This window comes from Cryptosporidium parvum, chromosome 3 (assembly GCF_000165345.1).
Source record: "Cryptosporidium parvum Iowa II chromosome 3, whole genome shotgun sequence".
NCBI lineage: Eukaryota > Apicomplexa > Conoidasida > Eucoccidiorida > Cryptosporidiidae > Cryptosporidium > Cryptosporidium parvum.
The window spans coordinates 24,323-44,238 of record NC_006982.1 but is presented as its reverse complement, the minus strand read 5'-3'; the positions used below and the strand labels follow the sequence as shown (position 1 = coordinate 44,238).

The 19,916-nt window shown below is 31.1% G+C and overlaps 10 protein-coding genes across 10 annotated transcripts; 3 read left to right on the top strand and 7 right to left on the bottom strand.

The window, feature by feature from the left end:
- Positions 1-541: 541 nt before the first annotated feature.
- On the top strand, positions 542-2,404 carry cgd3_190 (latent transforming growth factor beta binding protein like (3F865); the record flags this gene model as incomplete). Its single annotated transcript, XM_001388052.1, has 1 exon — positions 542-2,404. A coding segment is annotated over one exon (1,863 nt), but the record flags the coding sequence as incomplete, so codon positions are not given.
- Positions 2,405-3,423: 1,019 nt separating this feature from the next.
- On the top strand, positions 3,424-3,936 carry cgd3_180 (domain KOG1666, V-SNARE (intracellular trafficking, secretion, and vesicular transport); the record flags this gene model as incomplete). Its single annotated transcript, XM_625332.1, has 1 exon — positions 3,424-3,936. The coding sequence occupies one exon, from the start codon at positions 3,424-3,426 to the stop codon at positions 3,934-3,936; it is 513 nt and encodes a 170-aa protein (XP_625332.1).
- Positions 3,937-4,058: 122 nt separating this feature from the next.
- On the bottom strand, positions 4,059-4,859 carry cgd3_170 (hypothetical protein; the record flags this gene model as incomplete). Its single annotated transcript, XM_625331.1, has 1 exon — positions 4,059-4,859. One exon carries the CDS (start codon positions 4,857-4,859, stop codon positions 4,059-4,061), a length of 801 nt encoding a protein of 266 aa, XP_625331.1.
- Positions 4,860-5,111: 252 nt separating this feature from the next.
- cgd3_160 (hypothetical protein) lies at positions 5,112-7,166 on the bottom strand (the record flags this gene model as incomplete). The annotated part of the gene is made up of 1 exon (XM_625330.1): positions 5,112-7,166. The coding sequence occupies one exon, from the start codon at positions 7,164-7,166 to the stop codon at positions 5,112-5,114; it is 2,055 nt and encodes a 684-aa protein (XP_625330.1).
- A 430-nt stretch (positions 7,167-7,596) lies between these two features.
- On the bottom strand, positions 7,597-9,075 carry cgd3_150 (hypothetical protein; the record flags this gene model as incomplete). Its single annotated transcript, XM_625329.1, has 1 exon — positions 7,597-9,075. One exon carries the CDS (start codon positions 9,073-9,075, stop codon positions 7,597-7,599), a length of 1,479 nt encoding a protein of 492 aa, XP_625329.1.
- Positions 9,076-9,265: 190 nt separating this feature from the next.
- On the bottom strand, positions 9,266-13,678 carry cgd3_140 (b-tubulin specific chaparone; the record flags this gene model as incomplete). The annotated part of the gene is made up of 1 exon (XM_625328.1): positions 9,266-13,678. One exon carries the CDS (start codon positions 13,676-13,678, stop codon positions 9,266-9,268), a length of 4,413 nt encoding a protein of 1,470 aa, XP_625328.1.
- A 390-nt stretch (positions 13,679-14,068) lies between these two features.
- Positions 14,069-15,175, top strand: cgd3_130 (DRG like OBG family GTpase fused to an RNA binding domain TGS domain, Fun11p; the record flags this gene model as incomplete). The annotated part of the gene is made up of 1 exon (XM_625327.1): positions 14,069-15,175. One exon carries the CDS (start codon positions 14,069-14,071, stop codon positions 15,173-15,175), a length of 1,107 nt encoding a protein of 368 aa, XP_625327.1.
- Positions 15,176-15,237: 62 nt separating this feature from the next.
- cgd3_120 (hypothetical protein) lies at positions 15,238-15,924 on the bottom strand (the record flags this gene model as incomplete). The annotated part of the gene is made up of 1 exon (XM_625326.1): positions 15,238-15,924. One exon carries the CDS (start codon positions 15,922-15,924, stop codon positions 15,238-15,240), a length of 687 nt encoding a protein of 228 aa, XP_625326.1.
- Positions 15,925-16,127: 203 nt separating this feature from the next.
- cgd3_110 (asparagine synthetase B like) lies at positions 16,128-18,287 on the bottom strand (the record flags this gene model as incomplete). Its single annotated transcript, XM_625325.1, has 1 exon — positions 16,128-18,287. One exon carries the CDS (start codon positions 18,285-18,287, stop codon positions 16,128-16,130), a length of 2,160 nt encoding a protein of 719 aa, XP_625325.1.
- Positions 18,288-18,647: 360 nt separating this feature from the next.
- On the bottom strand, positions 18,648-19,841 carry cgd3_100 (hypothetical protein with signal peptide; the record flags this gene model as incomplete). The annotated part of the gene is made up of 1 exon (XM_625324.1): positions 18,648-19,841. One exon carries the CDS (start codon positions 19,839-19,841, stop codon positions 18,648-18,650), a length of 1,194 nt encoding a protein of 397 aa, XP_625324.1.
- Between the last annotated feature and the right edge of the window lie 75 nt (positions 19,842-19,916).

Genomic DNA, 19,916 nt, shown 5'->3' with positions numbered 1-19,916 from the left:
AAAAAGCCATCCACATGCATTGCGGTATTAAAAAAACAAAAAAACTACATGCGGAAATAAACTAAGTAAAATTTCAAATTGGAAACTAGAAAAAAAGATAGTTGATTTTTTTACGGTTCCTAATGTTTGGAGTTTTAAATAAAAAATTTGTTCTCTCAATAGGTCTCCTATTGATAAATTTAACAATTATTTTTGCTTCTGATATTGATGAACAAGATACATGGGTTTCACCAGAAAATCAACATGATTATGATGAAAATAATGCAATTTTGACAGATGAAGGTACGTCAAATTTAAATAGAAAGGTGGCAGAATCTCAGAGTCATAAGTATAAACACAACCACCATCAAAGCCACCATAATTATAGATATTATAACACTTATTATAATACATATACTCCTAAATATATAGATACAACCGATGATGAAAGGTCTTATACTAATAGTCATTTTAATTATATACCAAAGGAAAACCATCATTATCATTACAATCATCATCAAAAAAATGTTTACCAAATGGGATGGAATAGCCACAAATATGACTATATTTTAAATTTGACATCAACAACAACAGGATACCCAGTTTACCCAGTCCCAACAACAACAACAACAGAATATCCAATATACCCAATTCCAACAACTACTACGACAGAGTATCCAGTTTATCCTTTCCCAACCACAACAACAACAGAGTATCCAGTTTATCCTTTCCCAACAACGACAACAACAGAATATCCAGTATACCCAACCACAACAACAACAGAGTATCCAGTTTATCCTTTCCCAACAACGACAACAACAGAATATCCAGTATACCCCACCACAACAACAACAGAATATCCAGTATACCCAACAACAACAACAACCGAGTATCCAGTTTATCCTTTCCCAACAACACAACAACAGAATACCCAAATATTCCAATCACTACCACAACGACTACAGTTGTAACAACTACATCCACAACAGGATATCCAACAACTACCACAACAGGGAGTCCAAACACTACCACATCCACAACTAGAAGTCCAACAACCACTTCTACAACTGGAAATCCAACAACTACCACAACTAAAGCTCCAAATGCAACAACCACTTCTACAACTGGAAACCCAACAACTACTACAACTAAAGCTCCAAATGTAACAACCACATCTACAACTAGAAGTCCAATAGCCACCACAACTGGAAGCCCAACAACTACTACAACTAAAGCTCCAAATGTAACAACCACTTCTACAACAGAACATCCAACAACTACTTCTACAACAGGATATCCAACAACCACTTCTACAACAGGTTATCCAACAACCACTTCTACAACAGGTTATCCAACAACCACTTCTACAACAGGTTATCCAACAACCACTTCTACAACGGGACAACCAACAACCACTTCTACAACAGGTTATCCAACAACCACATCCACAACAGGATATCCAACAACTACCACAACTACAACAATTCCAGATATAACAACCACTACAACTGAGTATCCAAATACTACAACAACCACAAGCGAACCACCAAAATATGCAGTTTCGTTAGTAATGGATCTGTCTAAAGTACCAAATATTGATCAAATGAAAGAAATTAATTTGTCTGCAAATGTAATTTATAGAAATTTGGTCGAGAGTGGAATAAATACTGAAATTTTGTCAGTTCCAATTAATGAACAAAACAAAACCCAAGGGCATACGAGCTTCATATCAACATTACAAGGCTCTGACAATAATATGAGGGTTGATAGATTGTTAAGTATGGTTGCACAGCAAGACTCAGAAAGAGTATTAAATGTTATTGCACAACAAAATGGTACTGATTCTCATTCAAATCAAAGAGGCTATCATAATAAGGTGCTATTAAAGAGAAGAAAGATAGTATACATCACTGCAGGATTTAATGGTTGTACTTCTGTGAAGACATGCCCAGGAATCGTTAGCTTGAAGAAAGATATTGATATATACTTCATTTCATTATCAAAAGATGCAAATATGTATCGTGAGATTGAATATATTTCATCAGAACCCGTCTTAATGCATTCTATTATGATGAATAAATCAGATTTAAGCAATGAAGCATCTCACATTTCTAAATGGATTAGAGATGAGTATAGATTCAATAATCCAATGTTTTTGATACCAAAAAAAGTCAAGAAAAACTTTAAGAATGAAGTCTGTAGCAAATGTTCCAAAAATGCGGAATGTTACGTACATTCAATCTTTGAAACAACGCATGATTTAAGTAAATTTGAGTGCGTATGTTCAGAAGGCTATACAGGAGATGGATTCACATGCCGTGATATAGATGAATGTAAAGTGGGTAATTATTGTGGTAAATCACAGTGTTGTATAAATACACCTGGAGGATTTGAATGTAAGGATTCTAAAGATGGAAAATGCTAATTCATTAATAAAAAATTTCAATTGTTTGAAATTGAAGAAATCAATATATTGTAAATATATTACATATATATTTGTTTAATAAGTAATTACAATTTATTCTTTTTTAATTACAAACGTCTTCAATTGGTACTAACAATCATTTATTCATATCGATTTTCAAAAATTTTTCAAATAATCAAAATTGACCTTTAATTCGGAAAATATCAATTCTGGATTTCAATTAAATGTTATTATTTTAATTCCCTTAAAATGATTGCTTAACGATTAATTATCTTACTAAAATTTGAATAAGAGTTTGTTAATATAAATTGGAGCTTAAAATATTTTAAATTATTGTTTCATTTTATGGGTAACTACGCATTATAATTGTTTGAGGATAAGTATAAAAATCAAGTTTAATCAAGGAAAGGACTCATTGATCTAATTCAATCCATATTAATAAAAATAATGATCATATAACGGCACAAATATTCTATACAAGATGGCAAACATTTATGATTGTAATGTTAATAGTGTGGGAAATTTCAATGTTGAAATTCTTTATAATATTAATTCATATATTTTGGTAAGTTGATTATATACTCTTTTGTTTGACTACGGATACTATCAGAAATATAAGTTGAACTATTCATAATAATTTAATTAATAATTATTTTAACAAATTCTTATACATGCAAAGTTTATTAATACAAACATTTTTGGCGGGAATTGATCTTAATATAAATTATTGAATAAATAGGTATTAAACAATATTGATAAATGTTGTCAGCATCCGAGTATTTTGTGTCATATGAAGAGGAGTTTTTGTCTGTTATACAAGGAATAGAACGTTTAGTGCTCAAATGTGTGAATATTGAAGATGGAGGAAGAGGGGAGAAATTTACACAGGATGAAATATCTATATTGGAACGTCGATTTCAGGATGCAAAGAAGTGTTTGGATCAACTGAAAGATGAAGTAAGTTAAATTTAATGTCTATATTTCCAATTTTTAAGTTTGTTTAACTATTTTTTAAGGTTATGACGTTATCTAAGAATTCGATTGAATACCAATCGTATCAAAGATATCAGAGAGTATATGAAGACATATATAGGAAGTTTGACACATATAGAGAGGAGAGCATGGCTAGTAGTTACTATTCTAATAAAGAGTTGGATATGAGTACAAACATTAGTGGTAATGACGGTCAGAATTATTTAAAACCATCGACAAAAGAATATAATATGGGAGTTTCTACAGAAGATTTGATGAAAAGGAATGAAGATAATTTAAGAATATCTGCAAACCTAGCTCAGGAAACACAACATATAGGATTATATTCTTTGAATACTTTAACAGTTCAAAGGGATAACTTGACAAGAAGCAAATATGGTTTGAATAATATAGATTATAATATCATGGAGAGTCGTAAATTGGCAAGTACATTATACAAGCAGAAAGTAATTGAGAGACTGATGCTATATTTCATAATATTTGTACTATTGTTAGCAAATATATATGTATTTTTCAGAAGAATTCTCGGAAGGAAATAAAAATGAGAAGGTATAAAAGTATCTATTATAGAAATATTAAAGTATATAATCTTATATATATTCAAATTGATTAATATGATGAATTAAAAATAACTATATAGGATTTCGAGAGTAATAATCTTTTATATTTTTCTAAGAGAAGTTGGTGGTTTAAACTTGGAGACATTTTTTCTATTAATTTTTTGTTCAAGCATTGATATTTGTTTTTTATTAAGATTTTTATATTTATCATGTTGAATAGATAAATTGATATCTTTTTGTTTAAGAAAGAATGGCTTCTTTCCTGATTCAATTTTAGTTTGTTCCTGCTTTCTATGTTGCGATATGGTTTGCTGTTTAAGGTAAAGATTTTTTCTATGATCTTTTTCAGAAACAAGTTTCTGATATTTAAGTTTGAGATTGTCAATTTGGTCTTGAGTAAGATGATTTACATCAGAGTTTTTAAATTTTGATGATTTCTTAACTTTATTCCATGTTCCAAGTTCTTTAGACTTGGTCATAATTTTGTATAAATCTAATGTATTCTTGATCTGATTAAATTCTCTTTGTCTCATGTCATCTAAGAAGTCATATGATTTATGGAATAAGTCAGTGTTGAGCTTTCCACAAGAGTCATTAAATCTAGGATCATTGCCTTTTTTTGAGCTGTCATGTTTATTTCTGATATAGTTTCTTTCATTTTCTAGTTTTTCTGGTAAAATTTGTCTTCTAGATGATACTTCCATTGGAGAGTTCTTTGAAGTAATTCTTCCATATTTTTTGAGTCTTTGATCGATTTCATCATTTTTCTCAAATTCTTTGCATGATTTGTAGGATCCATTGGCATTTTTTTTTTCTGATTCTGCACTTTTTCTTTTTTCGAATGACTCAGCTATCTTTTCTTTTCTTATAATTTCCTCAAAAGGAATATCTTCAAAATCCATGGCTCTTGATTAATTACAAACTTTCACAGCCTTGAAATATGCCACTTTGAATTTCCCCTATTTTTTCAACTTATTTTTAGTTATCTTCCTGCATTCCTGCAATCTTAATTTATGGTTTGGCGCCAATTAATGAATTTAGCATATTAATCAAATTAAACATGCGTAACACCGGTATAAGGAAAAATATTAAAAAAAAAAATTAATTAGTAGATATATAAGAAATGAGTAACTTGAACAAAAAATATTGCTAAATTAGCTCTTTGAGAGAGAAAGAATAATAGCAGATTGGGACTCAAGGTGTTGCTTTAGAGTGGGAAGAATCTGGTCATTCGAATCAACATCTAAAACAATTTTAAGAGACTCAATGATATTATGAACATTTGAAGAGTTCTCTTGGAAAGACTGGATCTGAGGTTGAGTATTTGGAGCTTTCTTTGAGTGATTTATGTTAATTAGATCAGTGAGAATCTTTAGGCATTCATTGGGAGAGGTGGTTTTGTAATCAAGACTTAAAGTTGAGCAAATAGTTTTGAAAAACTTCTTAAAATCTCTCAGTTGTATATATATTGCATTAGATGCTTGGATAACGTCTTGATCATCAAGTACATCAAATAGAGTTTTAAAGTGGTTGTAGAAACGATCATGTAGTTCAATTGATATGACTTCTTGGCTATTATTTTGGGAGGAAATTTTCTTGGATGAAGCACTTTCGAAAATATGAGTGATTTTCGGGGTTGCTGAAGTACTCTTTTTGGCTAATAGTTGTCCAATTTGAATCGGAATGTTTCTAAAGTTTGATATATTAAGTAGCCTACAAGACCACCTAACTATGCTTTCTAATTCAGATCTATCAGTATTCTGTAACATATAAAGACCTCTGGTCCAAAGATTCTTGTCTCTTTTCATTAACTCACTTGTGGAAATATTATTTTCTTGACAAAATTCAAAGAAGGATTTCTCAGAAATAGTATCATTTGAATTTCCTAAATTAGTTTCATTACCCTCAAATGAGTCTTGCCCGTTTTTAGAATCTAAGTTATTTTGTCCGTTGGCTTGCAATTTCCAATAGCTGATCGATTTTTCAAATCCTACAATTATTGAGTAAAGGTAGTGTGATTGAAGAATTTTCTTTTTTTCTAAAGTTGTTAAGGTTGTTCCACTAATATTACTGCTCGTACCCGTATGGTTGAAGGTGCTGGCTCTGTTAGAATCTCTTTCATTGTCCAGATTGTTCTTAACAGACCTCAAAAATTGATCAGCTTTATCTCTTGACTTATCATCATCCTCTTGAAGCTTTAGAATATCTTGTTTTAGTCGGCTATTTTCAACAAGAAGTTGCTGTTTCTCTCTTTCTAACTTGCTAATTGCAGAGCCTTGCGGGGTTTCCCTACCTTGAACCCTATTTTTTCTATTAGATTGTTCTTCTTCGGTTAAAACTCTATTTATCATTCTAAGAGATTCATTCTCTTTCTCTAAGGCTTCATATTTCCTTCTCAAGAGGTTTAACTTTTCTATAAGTCCGTTTTTTTGTGACCTTTCAGAGTTTATAGTTTCAACAGTGTGTTCACCTCGAGATTCTAATTCATATAGTAAATTGTGAATAGTTGAAATGAGTTTGTTTCCATCAACTATTAACCTTTGATTAGTTTCAATAGATTCTGGTTTAGCTGCCATAGACAAGGATTCAGGTTGTTCAGTAGTGAAAGAAAGCTCAATACTTGACCCTAATCTAAAATTACCATCAGGTTTCATCCCATATTTAGAGCTATAATTTGACGGCATATCAAAAGGAAAATCCATCTTATTTCTTCCAGATACAGAGTGTTCTCTTGCAATTTCTGTTACAGAATTAACATTTTGTTCATTTTCAAATGAATTATCTCTGTCAGCACAAATTCCATGTAGTATAGAACCTACAGTTCTCAAATCATCTGTGTTTAAACCAGAATATTCAGAATCAGTATACTTACGAATACCTGGAGTGATTTCAAACTTATCATTTTGCCTCTCTGTTTCTCCAATTTGTGAAAGATTCTGAGGCGTAGTTACATCATTTAAATTCTGAGAGATCATTGAGGTTTGAACCAATTTTTCTGATAATCTCACTCCCGGGTTTGCGTATCTTAAATAATTTGTACCTTCATTATTATCTTCTTCAACTTGGTTTCTATTTAGTATAAGAGATCTAGCAGGAGAAGTTAAATCAGGAAGAAACGGTATTGATAAAAACCCATTAGCTCTTAGCCGGTTATTTAGTCGAATAAATTGACTTATATTCGCATTTCCAAAATCTTCTTTTGCGTACATGTTAGTCCCTTATTGCCTTAGCCTTTTCAAGAGCAGATTCTCTTTCCAAGCTAAATCAAAGAATACCACTACTATACCTTTTTAGTAAAAACTTCTCACACACATTAATGCTTCATTAATTCTTAAGAGTAGTCTTTTTTTTTAAATAAACAAAGTATTTCTCTATTTTCCCTCGTATCCTTTAAATCCATCACCCCTCCTAATAACAAATTTACGTTACTCGTCAGGCGCCAAATAGTTGGCGCTGACTGCATGCAAAAGATTATTCAAAGCTAAATTATGTCAATTAACAAGATAAAGGAAATTTAAAATAATAAGTAAATAATATGTGGGAGGTTGGCTTATAGAATATAATAGAGATATTTAGTATTTTATATATTAAGTTGATGTATATTTAAACATTTTTTTTAATAAATATGTTCTAATTAATTCAGTTAACATTAAATAAATTAGCCTCAATATCTTCAAATGATGAAAGTTGTATCAATGCATCTGATTTAGACTCAAACGATGCCAGGGGGTCATTCAGATTTGCTTGGAAGTGCTGCATTGCTTGATAGAACTTGACTCTGTCGGAGACAATATTGAGAGGGCGATGCATAAACTCGTAGTCAGTTTCAGCGAGTTTGAGAGCGCCCTCAATGGAGTTTCCTAGTTTATTATAAGATTGCCTTTCATTTAGAGATTTAACAAACCCGGTATCATCTATATCCCAATTTGAACTAGTATAAAACTGCCTAGAAAGTTCCCTAATGACAGATTCAAAAGAGGGGGCAATCGATGACTCTTCAAGAGATTCTTGGGCAAGAGCTTTTTCATCAACCAGTCTAAAGATTTTCAAAAGCGCATCCTTTTCCCTCGCAGTAAGAGCACATGATGTACTGATATCATAAATTTGCTGAGGAGATTCATATGACCAAATAGTCACTCCAGAAAGTAGAAATCCACGAACAATAAGCTGAATAATTTCAGTGTTCTGATTGTTGAACCTTCTCATTTTGTCTGAAAGCTGAGGTAAAAGGCTATTACACCACTGAGGTCTACAAAATGATTGGAGAAGAGATGTGAATACTAACTGTCTCATTCTATCCATAAGTGGAGCTGCATATATAACTGCATATACAATAGAGTCTTTGGCTTGATTTCTATCAGGATCATATAATAGGTGAATTCTTTGCCAGATTGATAATGATGAACCGCAGAGCAGGGCAGAAACTAATAATGGATCACCTTTATTAACATTGGAAACTCTGTTGACCATCACCTGTGTTTGGAGGTGATTATTAAGTAATTCATCATTGTTTATTGAAAAAATATCAGACTTTGGGGGAGCAAAAGAAGGGGCGCAAAATGCCTCTTTAATAAATGTTGCTCTATCTCTTCCTGAATCTAATATCAGCCCTCCAAGTTGATTAATTGTCATTTTCAGTAATTCAATACTTTGTTCATTTTCCGAGTTATTCACATGACCTCTTTTAAAATCATTGAGCTTGAGCTTCCCTTCCTCAAAATCATTTTTAATTGCATATAACTCTCCAAAAATGGCCGTTAGAATGGTTGCTCTTTGTTTGTGTTCGTTTATTGATTTTGGGTAATATTCCATAATATTGTGAAGCCTAAGGAGAGAAAATAGATGTGACAAGTTAATATCATCTACGCAGCAAGCTGCTAAATAACTAAGTATTCCTGGAGTATAAAAAGGGGTCATCTTCTCAATCATTTCTTTCATAAACTCCCTCATTGAGCTACTCCCAATTAAAATATAATTCTGGAATGTTGAATTGGAAGTAAAAACATTTCTATAATCAGTTGAAATGTGTAGAAACCCCATTTGTTTACACTGGTCTAGCAAGTCACATATTCGATGTAAAAGGTACTCATATTCACTTTGCCATTGAAATAATACCATATTTGTATATTATGGTCCCTTAAAATGATTAATTAGTTATTAAACTTATTTTTAAACTTTAAATTTTCCAACGCTCTGTGTGTACACACGTACAAGATAATGGCCGGAGACGATTCTTCTTTAATTACAAATGTTAATACCCGAAAAAGAAGCTATTGAATGATACGATTTAAGCCCACATAAGTATGTATTAATTTTCTAGCTGACACAAATCTCTAAATTGTATTTTTATCTTCTCCAACTCTTCTTTGCTATAACTTTGTGTCCAGTTTGTTTCTCTAATATACTCAAGTATAGACTCAATCTTTTTGGATGACTGAATATGGCACACATTATTGTAAATATAGTCAGTTGTGTATGCCCTAATATTAGGATATTGATGGGAAACTAGGTCTGAAAGAGATTCCATTGCTTTCTGAGCCAACTCGTCATCTTCTGATACTTGTATACTAAACGAAAAATGTACCAAAACCGCAGAAGAAATCTTAATTATTTGAAAATCTTTTGTATTTCCTAGAACCTGTAAAATTGTAGTAAGAATCCCTCTCATGACTGTTTTTTCTTGCGGGAAAATTTCCCACGTAAGCAATACCAAAATAAATTGTAGTACATGCAAAGTCATGCATCCGCATAAAAAGGCGGCATCTTGATTGCATGTAGAAAGAAGCCTTAAAAGTTTTTCAATATTATAGAAAATTGAAATGGTAGCTGCAGAGAAATCACTAGTTGACTTCAAAAAGACATTTAGCTCATAGTTTATGGCTTGGTAGGGATTAATTGATGATGATGATGAACTCATTGAAGAAGAATGACTAATCCAGTTTGTTAATCCAAGTAAGGCTGACCTTTGCAGTTTTTCTTCAAGGATAAATGGGAAAAGGCAGTTTTTAAATATATTTGTACTGGAACTTGACAAGATTTGAAAATTTCTATTTGAAAGACAAAATAAAAATTGGTTTTCAAAGTCTAGATAGGGATATAATGAGTGTGGGACTTTTTCAATAGAGTCTAACATGTCAAAATAATAACATCCCAAGTTAAGTGGATTGCTTTTAGTAGCGAAAAATGTTTTAAGTTCATCAATATAGTTTTTACTGTGTATCAGTGCATAGTCCTTAAGTACGTCATGCAAGATAAGCTGGCAAGATTCAAACAGTCTGTATTTTAATGAATTCTTTTCACAAAGGTTCTCTAGCTTAATTTCTTTCATTTCTTTGATTTGACAGATCTCAAAAAGTTCAAAAGGAATTCCATGAAAAATACGGTAGTAAATCCAGTACATATTTATATTCGTGTATTCAATGGAGTTACCTTGTATGGAATCTGAGTTTGTAAAGTGCAAGTACAAAATTTTCCAAAGTAATAAAATTGCTTTAACTCTTAGCTTGTCAGAATAGTTGAATATATTGAATACAAATGCAGGAAGGATTTTTTCATACTTTGAGTCATCTATAAATACGTTATTGTAATATAAGCATGCTATAGTTTCCATTGAAAGCTCACGAATCCATGATCCGACATCACCTCTTTTATCTGTTGAATAATCAAAGCAACCTTGAACTAGAGTATTATGACATAGATCTAATATCATATTCTTTGAAGATATTTCAGTACCAATAATACAATAACAAATGACTCCAAGCGACCAAATCGAGTTTCTTCTACACTCAACATCGTACTTTGATGAAAAAATTAATTCATTAAAAGATTCTATGGGCTCGTTTAAAGTATTATTTGCCCCCTCATCATTGCTCAGGATTAACTTGTCTTTATTAAATATTCCAACTAAGCAGTTGGCAATATCATTAATCAAAGTTTCTTCAATTAAATTCACTACATGAGGGAAGATAATACCTATTGAAAGAATAATTCCTCTTAGAGCCATTATGTGAATATCTGTTGTATCAGAGCTTAGAGCTTGAACAAAATCTGTCAAAAGTTTCTTAATTTCAAGAAATTCTGGAGAATCTTTAGATTTTGTCATTCTCCACTTAATGATTGCATCTAATGCAGAGCATCCAGAAATCTGGATTGAAAAGCTTAAATGTCTAATTGATTCGCAAATTGTTTGGAGGAATCTAGAAAATGTAGCTTTCTTGAATTGAATAATTTCAGTAGATTTAGATAAGGAAACTATCAAATTGAGAACTCCTTTCCTCGTTAAATCGCCTCCTTTTCCTCTATATAACCTTTCTTTCTCTATTAATATAGGGATGTTTCTAATATAATCACTCCATGTGAATTCCGCAGGAATTAAATTTGAATTCTTGGAAATTGGAGTCTCCTTAATAAAACCATTCCTTGTATTTTCATCCTTTTGTATGGGTTTAACAAACAAATCCCAAAAAGTGATACCCTTGGATTTTAGTATTTTTCCTTTTGATATAAGGACTGAAATAATTAGTAATGATGAATGTCTAAAGATACTATTTGAACTGAATATATTAAGATCCTTATTCCAACTGCTTAAATCAACACCATTGTTTTGACTTGTACTCAATTTTGAAACATGTGGAAGAATGTTGAAAAAACAAAAATGGTGGCAATAAGGAACCAGTTTACTTAAGGCAATTGCTGATAAAAGCCTAAATTTAATATTGGGGTGAATAAATACATTTTGGACAAGGTAGTCAGATAGGATTGTTGCGAAAGGATATATTGAATTCTCTGATTCTTCCAAATTACCATATTTTTTAAATTTATAATTTGGTAATACCTGCGATCCTAGATCATCATTATTCGTTGTGTCCAAAGATCCAATTCGAGTTGAAACATCAAGGAATGAAGATTTTATCGATGAAATACTAAAGAAATCGGCAATTGTTACAATTGAAATTCCAAATGGTACATTTTCACCTCCAATTCTACCTATTAATTCTTGGAGTGCAGCACAAGATGATCTTCTACCATTGATTTGTGAATCAAATACCGTTAAAGGTATAATTGATGATATTATTTTATTAGAATAAGGTTTTAAAACTTTGGGTGGTACCCCTCTAGCTAAGCTCCAAATTATATAACATGCTGAATCACGTATTTGCACTCCAAAGCTTCTATTTCCAATCCAATATTCATAATTCAAGCAATACTGAAGAAATTCTAAGATTTCAGGAAGGTAATGCTCAAAAAAAAAAGTTAGACGCGATCTGAGAAGTTCAGCTATAGTGAGACACTTCCCTTCTAATTCATTTGGAGAAAGTTTTTTAAATATTTCAATTCTTTCAAGATTTTCCTCTTTTTCTTTGTTTAGCATTAAGATATCATTGAGTATTTCTTTAGCTCTATTATTTCCTTGAATTGAATTTAAAATCTTTGCGATACATTTTGAACTTGTGTGTCTTAAAAGATTATTTTCACTTTTATTTTGTTCTAATAAGAAGTCCAAAGTCCAATTTAGAATATTTTCAAAATCAGTAAAGTGTTTTAAGAGGACATCATTTTGAATACATCTTATTATTAATCTCGTAATACATATTGTTCTACAGCTTGTAGATTTATAAGAATTATATATTCTATCATGCAGATTTTGTGAATTCTGTGAGCTCTCAGGGTTATTTGGAATATTAAGATATTTAATAATTTGATCAATAAAAATTTCAATACTTTCTATCGGTGCAAGTTTGATTAGATATTTCATCCAAATTAAAATCCCAAGAGAATCAGGAGTTTCATCCATTCCTTTACTCAATAGAATACTGAATTTATTGTTGGTATTTTTCCAAAGTAAAATAAAATCAGTTCTACATGTAATCTTTGCAAATACAATTGAAGCTGCTTCATTTGTAATACAATATTTATTTTCTAAAATCTTTGGAATTACATTCTCAAGTATTCTAAGAAAGAGATGGCTTTCTTTTAACATATATTTAGAATCCAGAACTTCAAAAGAAAATGGTATTAATACCAGAGTTGACAGCCAGACATATAGAACGTATATGAAATACCAGTTATCTTGATCATCTAGACTATTCAAATCCTCAAATTCTTCATTATAATTCAGATCCATACTAGAATCCAAGACTAGATTTGAATTTGATTCATGATTACATTCTAGATTTAATTGATATTTCTCTCTTAGGGAAATGTAATCTATCACAACCTCAAGAAAATTAACATTACTAGGAAAGTATAAAGAAATAACTTTTGGTCCTCTGATTTTACAAAGATTGTAAATACAGTCAGAAAGTCGAAGAATATTTTTCTGGTGTCTTCTATCAATATTTACGTCTAAATCTTCTGTAATTCTTAATGTTTGTTGGGAGTTAGAATTAATATTCTCTTCCTGATATTTATTTATAGATAAAACCGTGTTATGTAAAACAAGGCTATTATTTTCAAGAAACTCTGCAATACAGTTTGAAAGAGGATAACATATCTTTTCTAAGTATGTATCCAGGACATATGGTTGTTCCTGATACTTATCTATTCTTTTTAAAAAGTCTTTAGCGATCTTTTTATATTCATTGCATTCAATTTCTTTGTAAAATACCAACTTTCCATGAATCAAATCAATTAGATTATTAATATCAGAAAGATAATCATTTTCATTAGAGTAACTCAATATTTCTCTATTGATTTCATCCTCCTCACAAAGTTTTGTCATTGCTTTAATAAATTAATTGCTTTGCTTAATTATGAAAAGATCCAAAATTTTTTGGAGATTTAATTTTGTCTAAAAAAGGAATTCAAAAGTATTAGTAAAAATTACAATTAAGTTACATCACAAGCACTAATAATAGTTGTTTAAACTCTTTTTTTCAAGTTCTAGAAAATACACAATTTGCTGTATTTATTGTGCAGGTTTGGCGCCTGTTCAGGTAACTATAGTTTTCTGTAACAAATATTATGGAATAGAAGAAATAAAAAAAAAAAGCAAAAATTGGATGTTATGAATTAGTATTTAGAAAAAAATAAATTATTTAAGGTTTGAGTTAATACTTGAAAGTAGGGAAGTTTAAGAGGTAAATATTAATATTTAATTATTTGAGAAAAAATGGGTATTTTGGAGAGGATTGCAGATATAGAGGCCGAAATGGCCAGAACTCAAAAGAACAAGAAGACTGAGTACCATTTAGGACGTTTAAAGGCTCAGCTGGCGAAACTAAAAACAGAATTAATAGAAGCAGGAAGTGGAGGTAAAGGTAAAGGTGAAGGGTTTGATGTTGCTAAACAAGGCGATGCAAGAGTAATATTGATAGGGTTTCCATCTGTGGGTAAGTCAACATTAATGCATGAATTAACTGGAACAGAAACAGCAGTGGCAGCCTACGAATTTACGACTTTAACATGTGTTCCAGGTATTATGAAATACAATGAAGCTAAGATTCAACTTTTGGATCTACCAGGAATTATTGAAGGGGCTGCAACTGGACGAGGTAGAGGCCGCCAAGTAATAGCTGTGGCTCATTCAGCTGATTTAGTATTAATGGTAATAGACTCAACAAAGGATGATTCTCAAAGAAGAAAGCTAGAGTATGAGCTTGAAGCCATTGGGATTAGGTTAAATAAGAAACCTCCACAGATTGTTGTTAAACCTAAAAAAATTGGAGGAGTAACTTTTAATTCAACAGTGCCTTTAACTCATTTGGATAATAAGATGGTAGTTAGCATATTGAATGAGTATAAGATCTATAATGCTGATGTTTTAATTAAGGAAGATTGTACAGTTGATGAGTTTATTGATTGCATCGAAGGCAATAGAAGATATGTTCCTTGTTTGTATGTTCATAACAAAATAGATAATTTAAAGTTAAGTGAGATTGATGAGTTAGCACGTCAACCAAATAGTGTTGTGATATCATCTCAAAAGAGATGGAATTTAGACACTTTAGTAGAGCAGATTTGGGGGAAACTAGGACTGGTTAGATTATACACTAAGAAAAAAGGCGAATTCCCAGATTTTTCAGACCCATTAATCATGACTCCACAAAGAGGAGTGATAAATGTAGAAACTGCAGTAAAATTAATCCACAAGGACTTAATTAACGAATTCAAGCATGCACTAGTCTGGGGAACTAGTGTTAAACATAATCCACAATGCGTAGGATTGTCTCATAAACTTCAAGATGAGGATGTAATCCAACTAGTAAAAACAAGATAAAGTAGAAGAGATTAATACTTTTATATTTTAGATTATTATACTTATAAGATAAAGCAATAAAACTACTTTATTAATTGTTTGAATGACTTTCTCATTTTACATATAAATTGTCTGAATGTGATTGACTTTGAATTCAACAGCTCAATATTGGGTTCAAAATCACTAACTTGTGGGTTACAACAAATTCCTTCGTAAAGCTGAGCTTTTTCATTATAAAATAAATCAAAAAAAAACTCTCTTTCTGGAAAGTTTTCGTCTATGCATGTAAAAGTAAATCTATTATTGCCATTCACCTTTCCAATATTCAGACCCAAATTTTCACTATAGATTCTACAACTTTTTTCTCTCTCTAAAGATTGCTGCTTAGCCACTTTCAAATCTGCCTCGTAAACCAGTTTCTCTTGTTCAAATCGTTGTCTATCTTCCTGAAGTTGTTTCTCTAGTCTTTTCAACTTCTCCGAAAGGGCGATAGTATTAGTATTGAAGCATTTCTTGAATTCTTCCTTCTCGATCTCAACTACTTTCTTGATTTCTGATAATTCTTGAGTATCTTTGATTCGTTTTTCCAATCCATCAATACGAATACTAGAGTCCTTGATCATATTAATATCACGAGAAACCTGATCATTAAGCTTTTCCACTCCTAGTTCTAGCATCCCATTAATTCCACTAGTCCATTCTAAAAGCTTATTCTTCAGATCCTGAATTTCTTCACTAATTTCATTAGATATAATCGAATGTGCTTCCATGTGTTATAATTCGTAGTATATGTAATTTAATTCCAACCTCTTACTTAAACTACTTTCATTATACTCATAAGATTTGGCAATTTATTTGAATTCAATATAAATTAAATTCAAGTTCACCTTCTCTATTAGTAATTTTTGTCCGTTAAATTATAATTACTGTGGGGTTTTGGCGCCACATGTTTGCATGTTTTTTTTTTGCTTAACTAAATATTGACAGGAACGTATGTGGCATCAGCAGTAGCTTTTCTATTACTATCAAAATGCTTAAGGTTAGTTTGCCTAGAAGATCTAGTTCCAAATTGAACTGCTCTCTTCTTGAATTTTGAGGAAAATTGAACTCCTAATTTGTTGGCAATAAACCTTAGTAAAGGCTTGGTAACTTCAAATCTTGACCCACATATGTTTTCAAAACTCAATTTTCCGATTGAGTCAATCACAATTGGTTGTAAAAATACTGCAAATAGCGTCCTATTATTGAATAAGGCAAGTCTGCAGTCTCTTCCAAGGTTTCGGATCCACAATCTGTTAATATCAAAAAGCATTTCTTTTCTAATACCTTGTAAACCGTTATGTTTTTTAGCTGTAATGTGTCTACCATAACCTCCAAGGAATTCGTCGGCTCCACTCCCTATAATTAGGAACTTAGATTTTGAACGATATAACAATTTGTTATCTTCAGCAATGATTAATCCTTTGACATACTCTTTTTCTTGTGGAAACAAAACTCTATCAATATTTAATTCACTTAAATAGTAATTTTTGGGGTCAATAAACCTTTGGGTAGATGGGATCTTACTGAAATCTGCTGTCTTCATCTTATGAATTCTACATGCAGGAAAACTTTCGCCAATTGGTTTAATTAAATTTTGTTGAATTTTTCTACAACAAGATTTACAACATTTGTTTTGGCACTTTGAATGCTCTCTAAAAGAGCAGTATGGACATTTTCTTTGAAAATTTGAGTCTTTGGGGTGTTCTGTAGATTCATTATTTTTAGTGGACTCAATAGTAGCTTCAGAAAATGGAACTTTTTTCTCAAAAATCCCATTCCAAATGCTTGAATCCTCATTTTCGAAAATTATTTCTTGCCACCATTCTTCATTAAAACTTTCTTTATCAACTAAAACCCCTTTTCCTCCTAATGCAAAAAACAAAGCACCTCCAATGTTAAAATCTAAATGAGTTTTACATGGAGCTATACATTTTAATATGTTTTTTTCTTCTTTTGTCAATGCATCCCCTGAATTATCTACACATATTAATCTTATTGAAACATTTCTATATTTTCTTAGGTAATTCTCAAATAATTCCAATATTTCATAGTAGCTTGCTAAGCCTGTTAATCTATCAGGTGCTTCACATGGTGCAAAGCTTGTATTGATTAATTCAACAATGAAAAACAAATTATCTTGACTGAATTGAATTTCAGAAAATTGATTATTTGAAAAGAATCTCTTAAAAATATTACTTTCTAAATGTTCCAAGTTTGAGAATAGCCATTCTAATAACAAATAAAGTAATACAGTAGAGTCCAATCCACCCGAAAAAAGCATGCCCATATATACAAAAACCTTATCATCAAACACTTCAAAAGTTAGCCTTTTCTCCATTTCTTTGACAAAAACTAATCTTAGTGACTCCAAGAGTCTTTTTGAGTCTACTTCTAATGATTCTAATGTTTTTTGACCTTCTTCATTCCAATACCCAGAAGTCATATATGATGGAGTTACTTTCCATGGAAAGGATTTAAACTCTAGTTTTGATAGATCGAGTAAAAACATACCATTTACTGGCACTTCAATTGATTGCACATCCTCTTGAAACGATAAAAGATCACTTTCTATATTAGAAATGATGATCTCTTCTCCTCTACTACCTACACTAATTATTAAACTTGAATCTCCAAACCTATCCCTTCCAAATACTAAAAATCTTTCTTCCTTAATTCTCACATAAGCTAAACAGCTAAAGCCTTTCCCGGTTTCAAGACTATGATAATTAAGAATATCCATCAGCTCAGTTACCACATTTTCTATAGACACAATTTTCACCAAATCAATCCCTTTAAGAGATTCTTGAAACTTGCAATACTCTATTACTCCAACAACGAAAATTCTCATAAAAGATCCTATCCCAGAAATTGAAATTTCAATTTCTAAATCTGGAATTTTATCATTTTTTATGCAGTGAGTTTCATGATCTAAATGAATCAAACTTTCTGACCTTTCTTTATTTCCTTTTCTAAAATCAGTTTCACATTTTGATATGTTTATATTTGTGTCAAAAATTCTCAACTTTTCTTCATTTAGTATTTGTCTCCGACCAGTTTCCTGCTTTTCAGGAGAAAATAAACATTCTATCATCCCAAATTACGGAATACTTTACCTAATAAAAAAAAAAATCAAATTTGACTCATTTTAGTTTGGGCGGGAATCTGTGAAATTCTAATTTAAAATGTTTCAAATAATAATTAGTATAAAGGCAAAATTGTATTAATGGGACTAAGCTATAATTTAAGCAAACTTCATAAATATTCATACAATTAATTCAAATTGAACTTTCTTTTAATTAATTACCATTGTTCTTTTTTTCCTGATATTACATAGGCATTCTCATTAACATTTTTTTTTAAATGTTATTCATACTTTCATTTCCATTATTTACCCTTGCATTATTGCAATTTTCTTGGAATTTAATAAAAACAGAATTTATATAGTACTTACTTATTGCACCTCTTTTGGATCAGCTTCTTCGACTTTAACTTTAGTCTCGTCATCTGCTTCGTTCTGTTCATTAGTTGAATCTGACTGAGAGCCTTCTAAATTAAGTTTCGTGAATATTTCTGTAAGCTCTTGGTCGTATCTTTGTAAATAAATGGGGGGGCCAGAAGTTTGACGTACTAAATCATTTGTCCTTGAATCTAGTTCTTCTTTTAGAGCTTTAACGAGAAGCATATTACTATTTTCTTCAGAATTAACATCACATTTGATGGATTTTTCCAAGTTTTTAATAGATTCTTCCAATTCGGATATACTTCTCTTATTCTCAGTTGTAATCAAAGATTCCAATTCTAGGATGTTGATAGAGACACTGAAGTCACCTTCAAAAAGAGTTAATACTAAACTGATTAGTTTTTCTTCTCTACTAATATCAACCAGCCTACGAGTATAAATATTAGATTGGAGTTGTTCCAAAGATGACTTTTCTTGTTTATTTTCAAGAAATTTAAGCTTTTCCTGGTTTTCTGAACGGTTTCTGAGCAAGATGTTCATAGACTGTTGAAACATTGTAATGTATCCTAGGATAGTAGTAAATATACTCCAACATATTTCGTACAATTCCATAATTAATTCAGAGGACTTAAGTAGAGCAGGTGAATAAGTCTTTCCTGAATCAAATGCCTGATCTTGTAAAGCTATAAACGATTTGAGCAATAGATCTTTGAATGGAATTAAACATTCTTTAAGAAGATTACTAACGCTCGATGATGAATCATCAGAAAGCATATCAGAATTTGTTTCAAGAATTGATGCTTCGTATATTGAATTTAATTCTCCCATGGTTTTTAAGCATTGCAATAGAAAAGAATAGGTTGTCATAAGAGTGATTTGCGATTCGAGATCTTCTTTTGGTGGGATTGATGTCGCAATTTCTTCAAAAGTGCGTTCATATTTAACATATAAGCTATTAAAAGATCCCAACCAGGAGAAAAACGATCCAATAGTTGGAAATCGAATGTTGGACTCAACCAAAGCTTGGCCTTGGTTATATCCAAAGTTTAGTTCTGTGTTAGGTAATGCTTGACTAAACTCGGAAACATTTTGTACCTCTTCTGCACAAACAAAAATTAGACTTATTCCTAGTAATATAGTTACATAAATATATTGAAATAATATAGTTTTTTTCCAAGCAACCATTATTTTGGAGCATATTTTCTTATGTTTGCATGCTAATGGATTGCGCGCCAACTATGATCTAGAGAATCTAAGTTT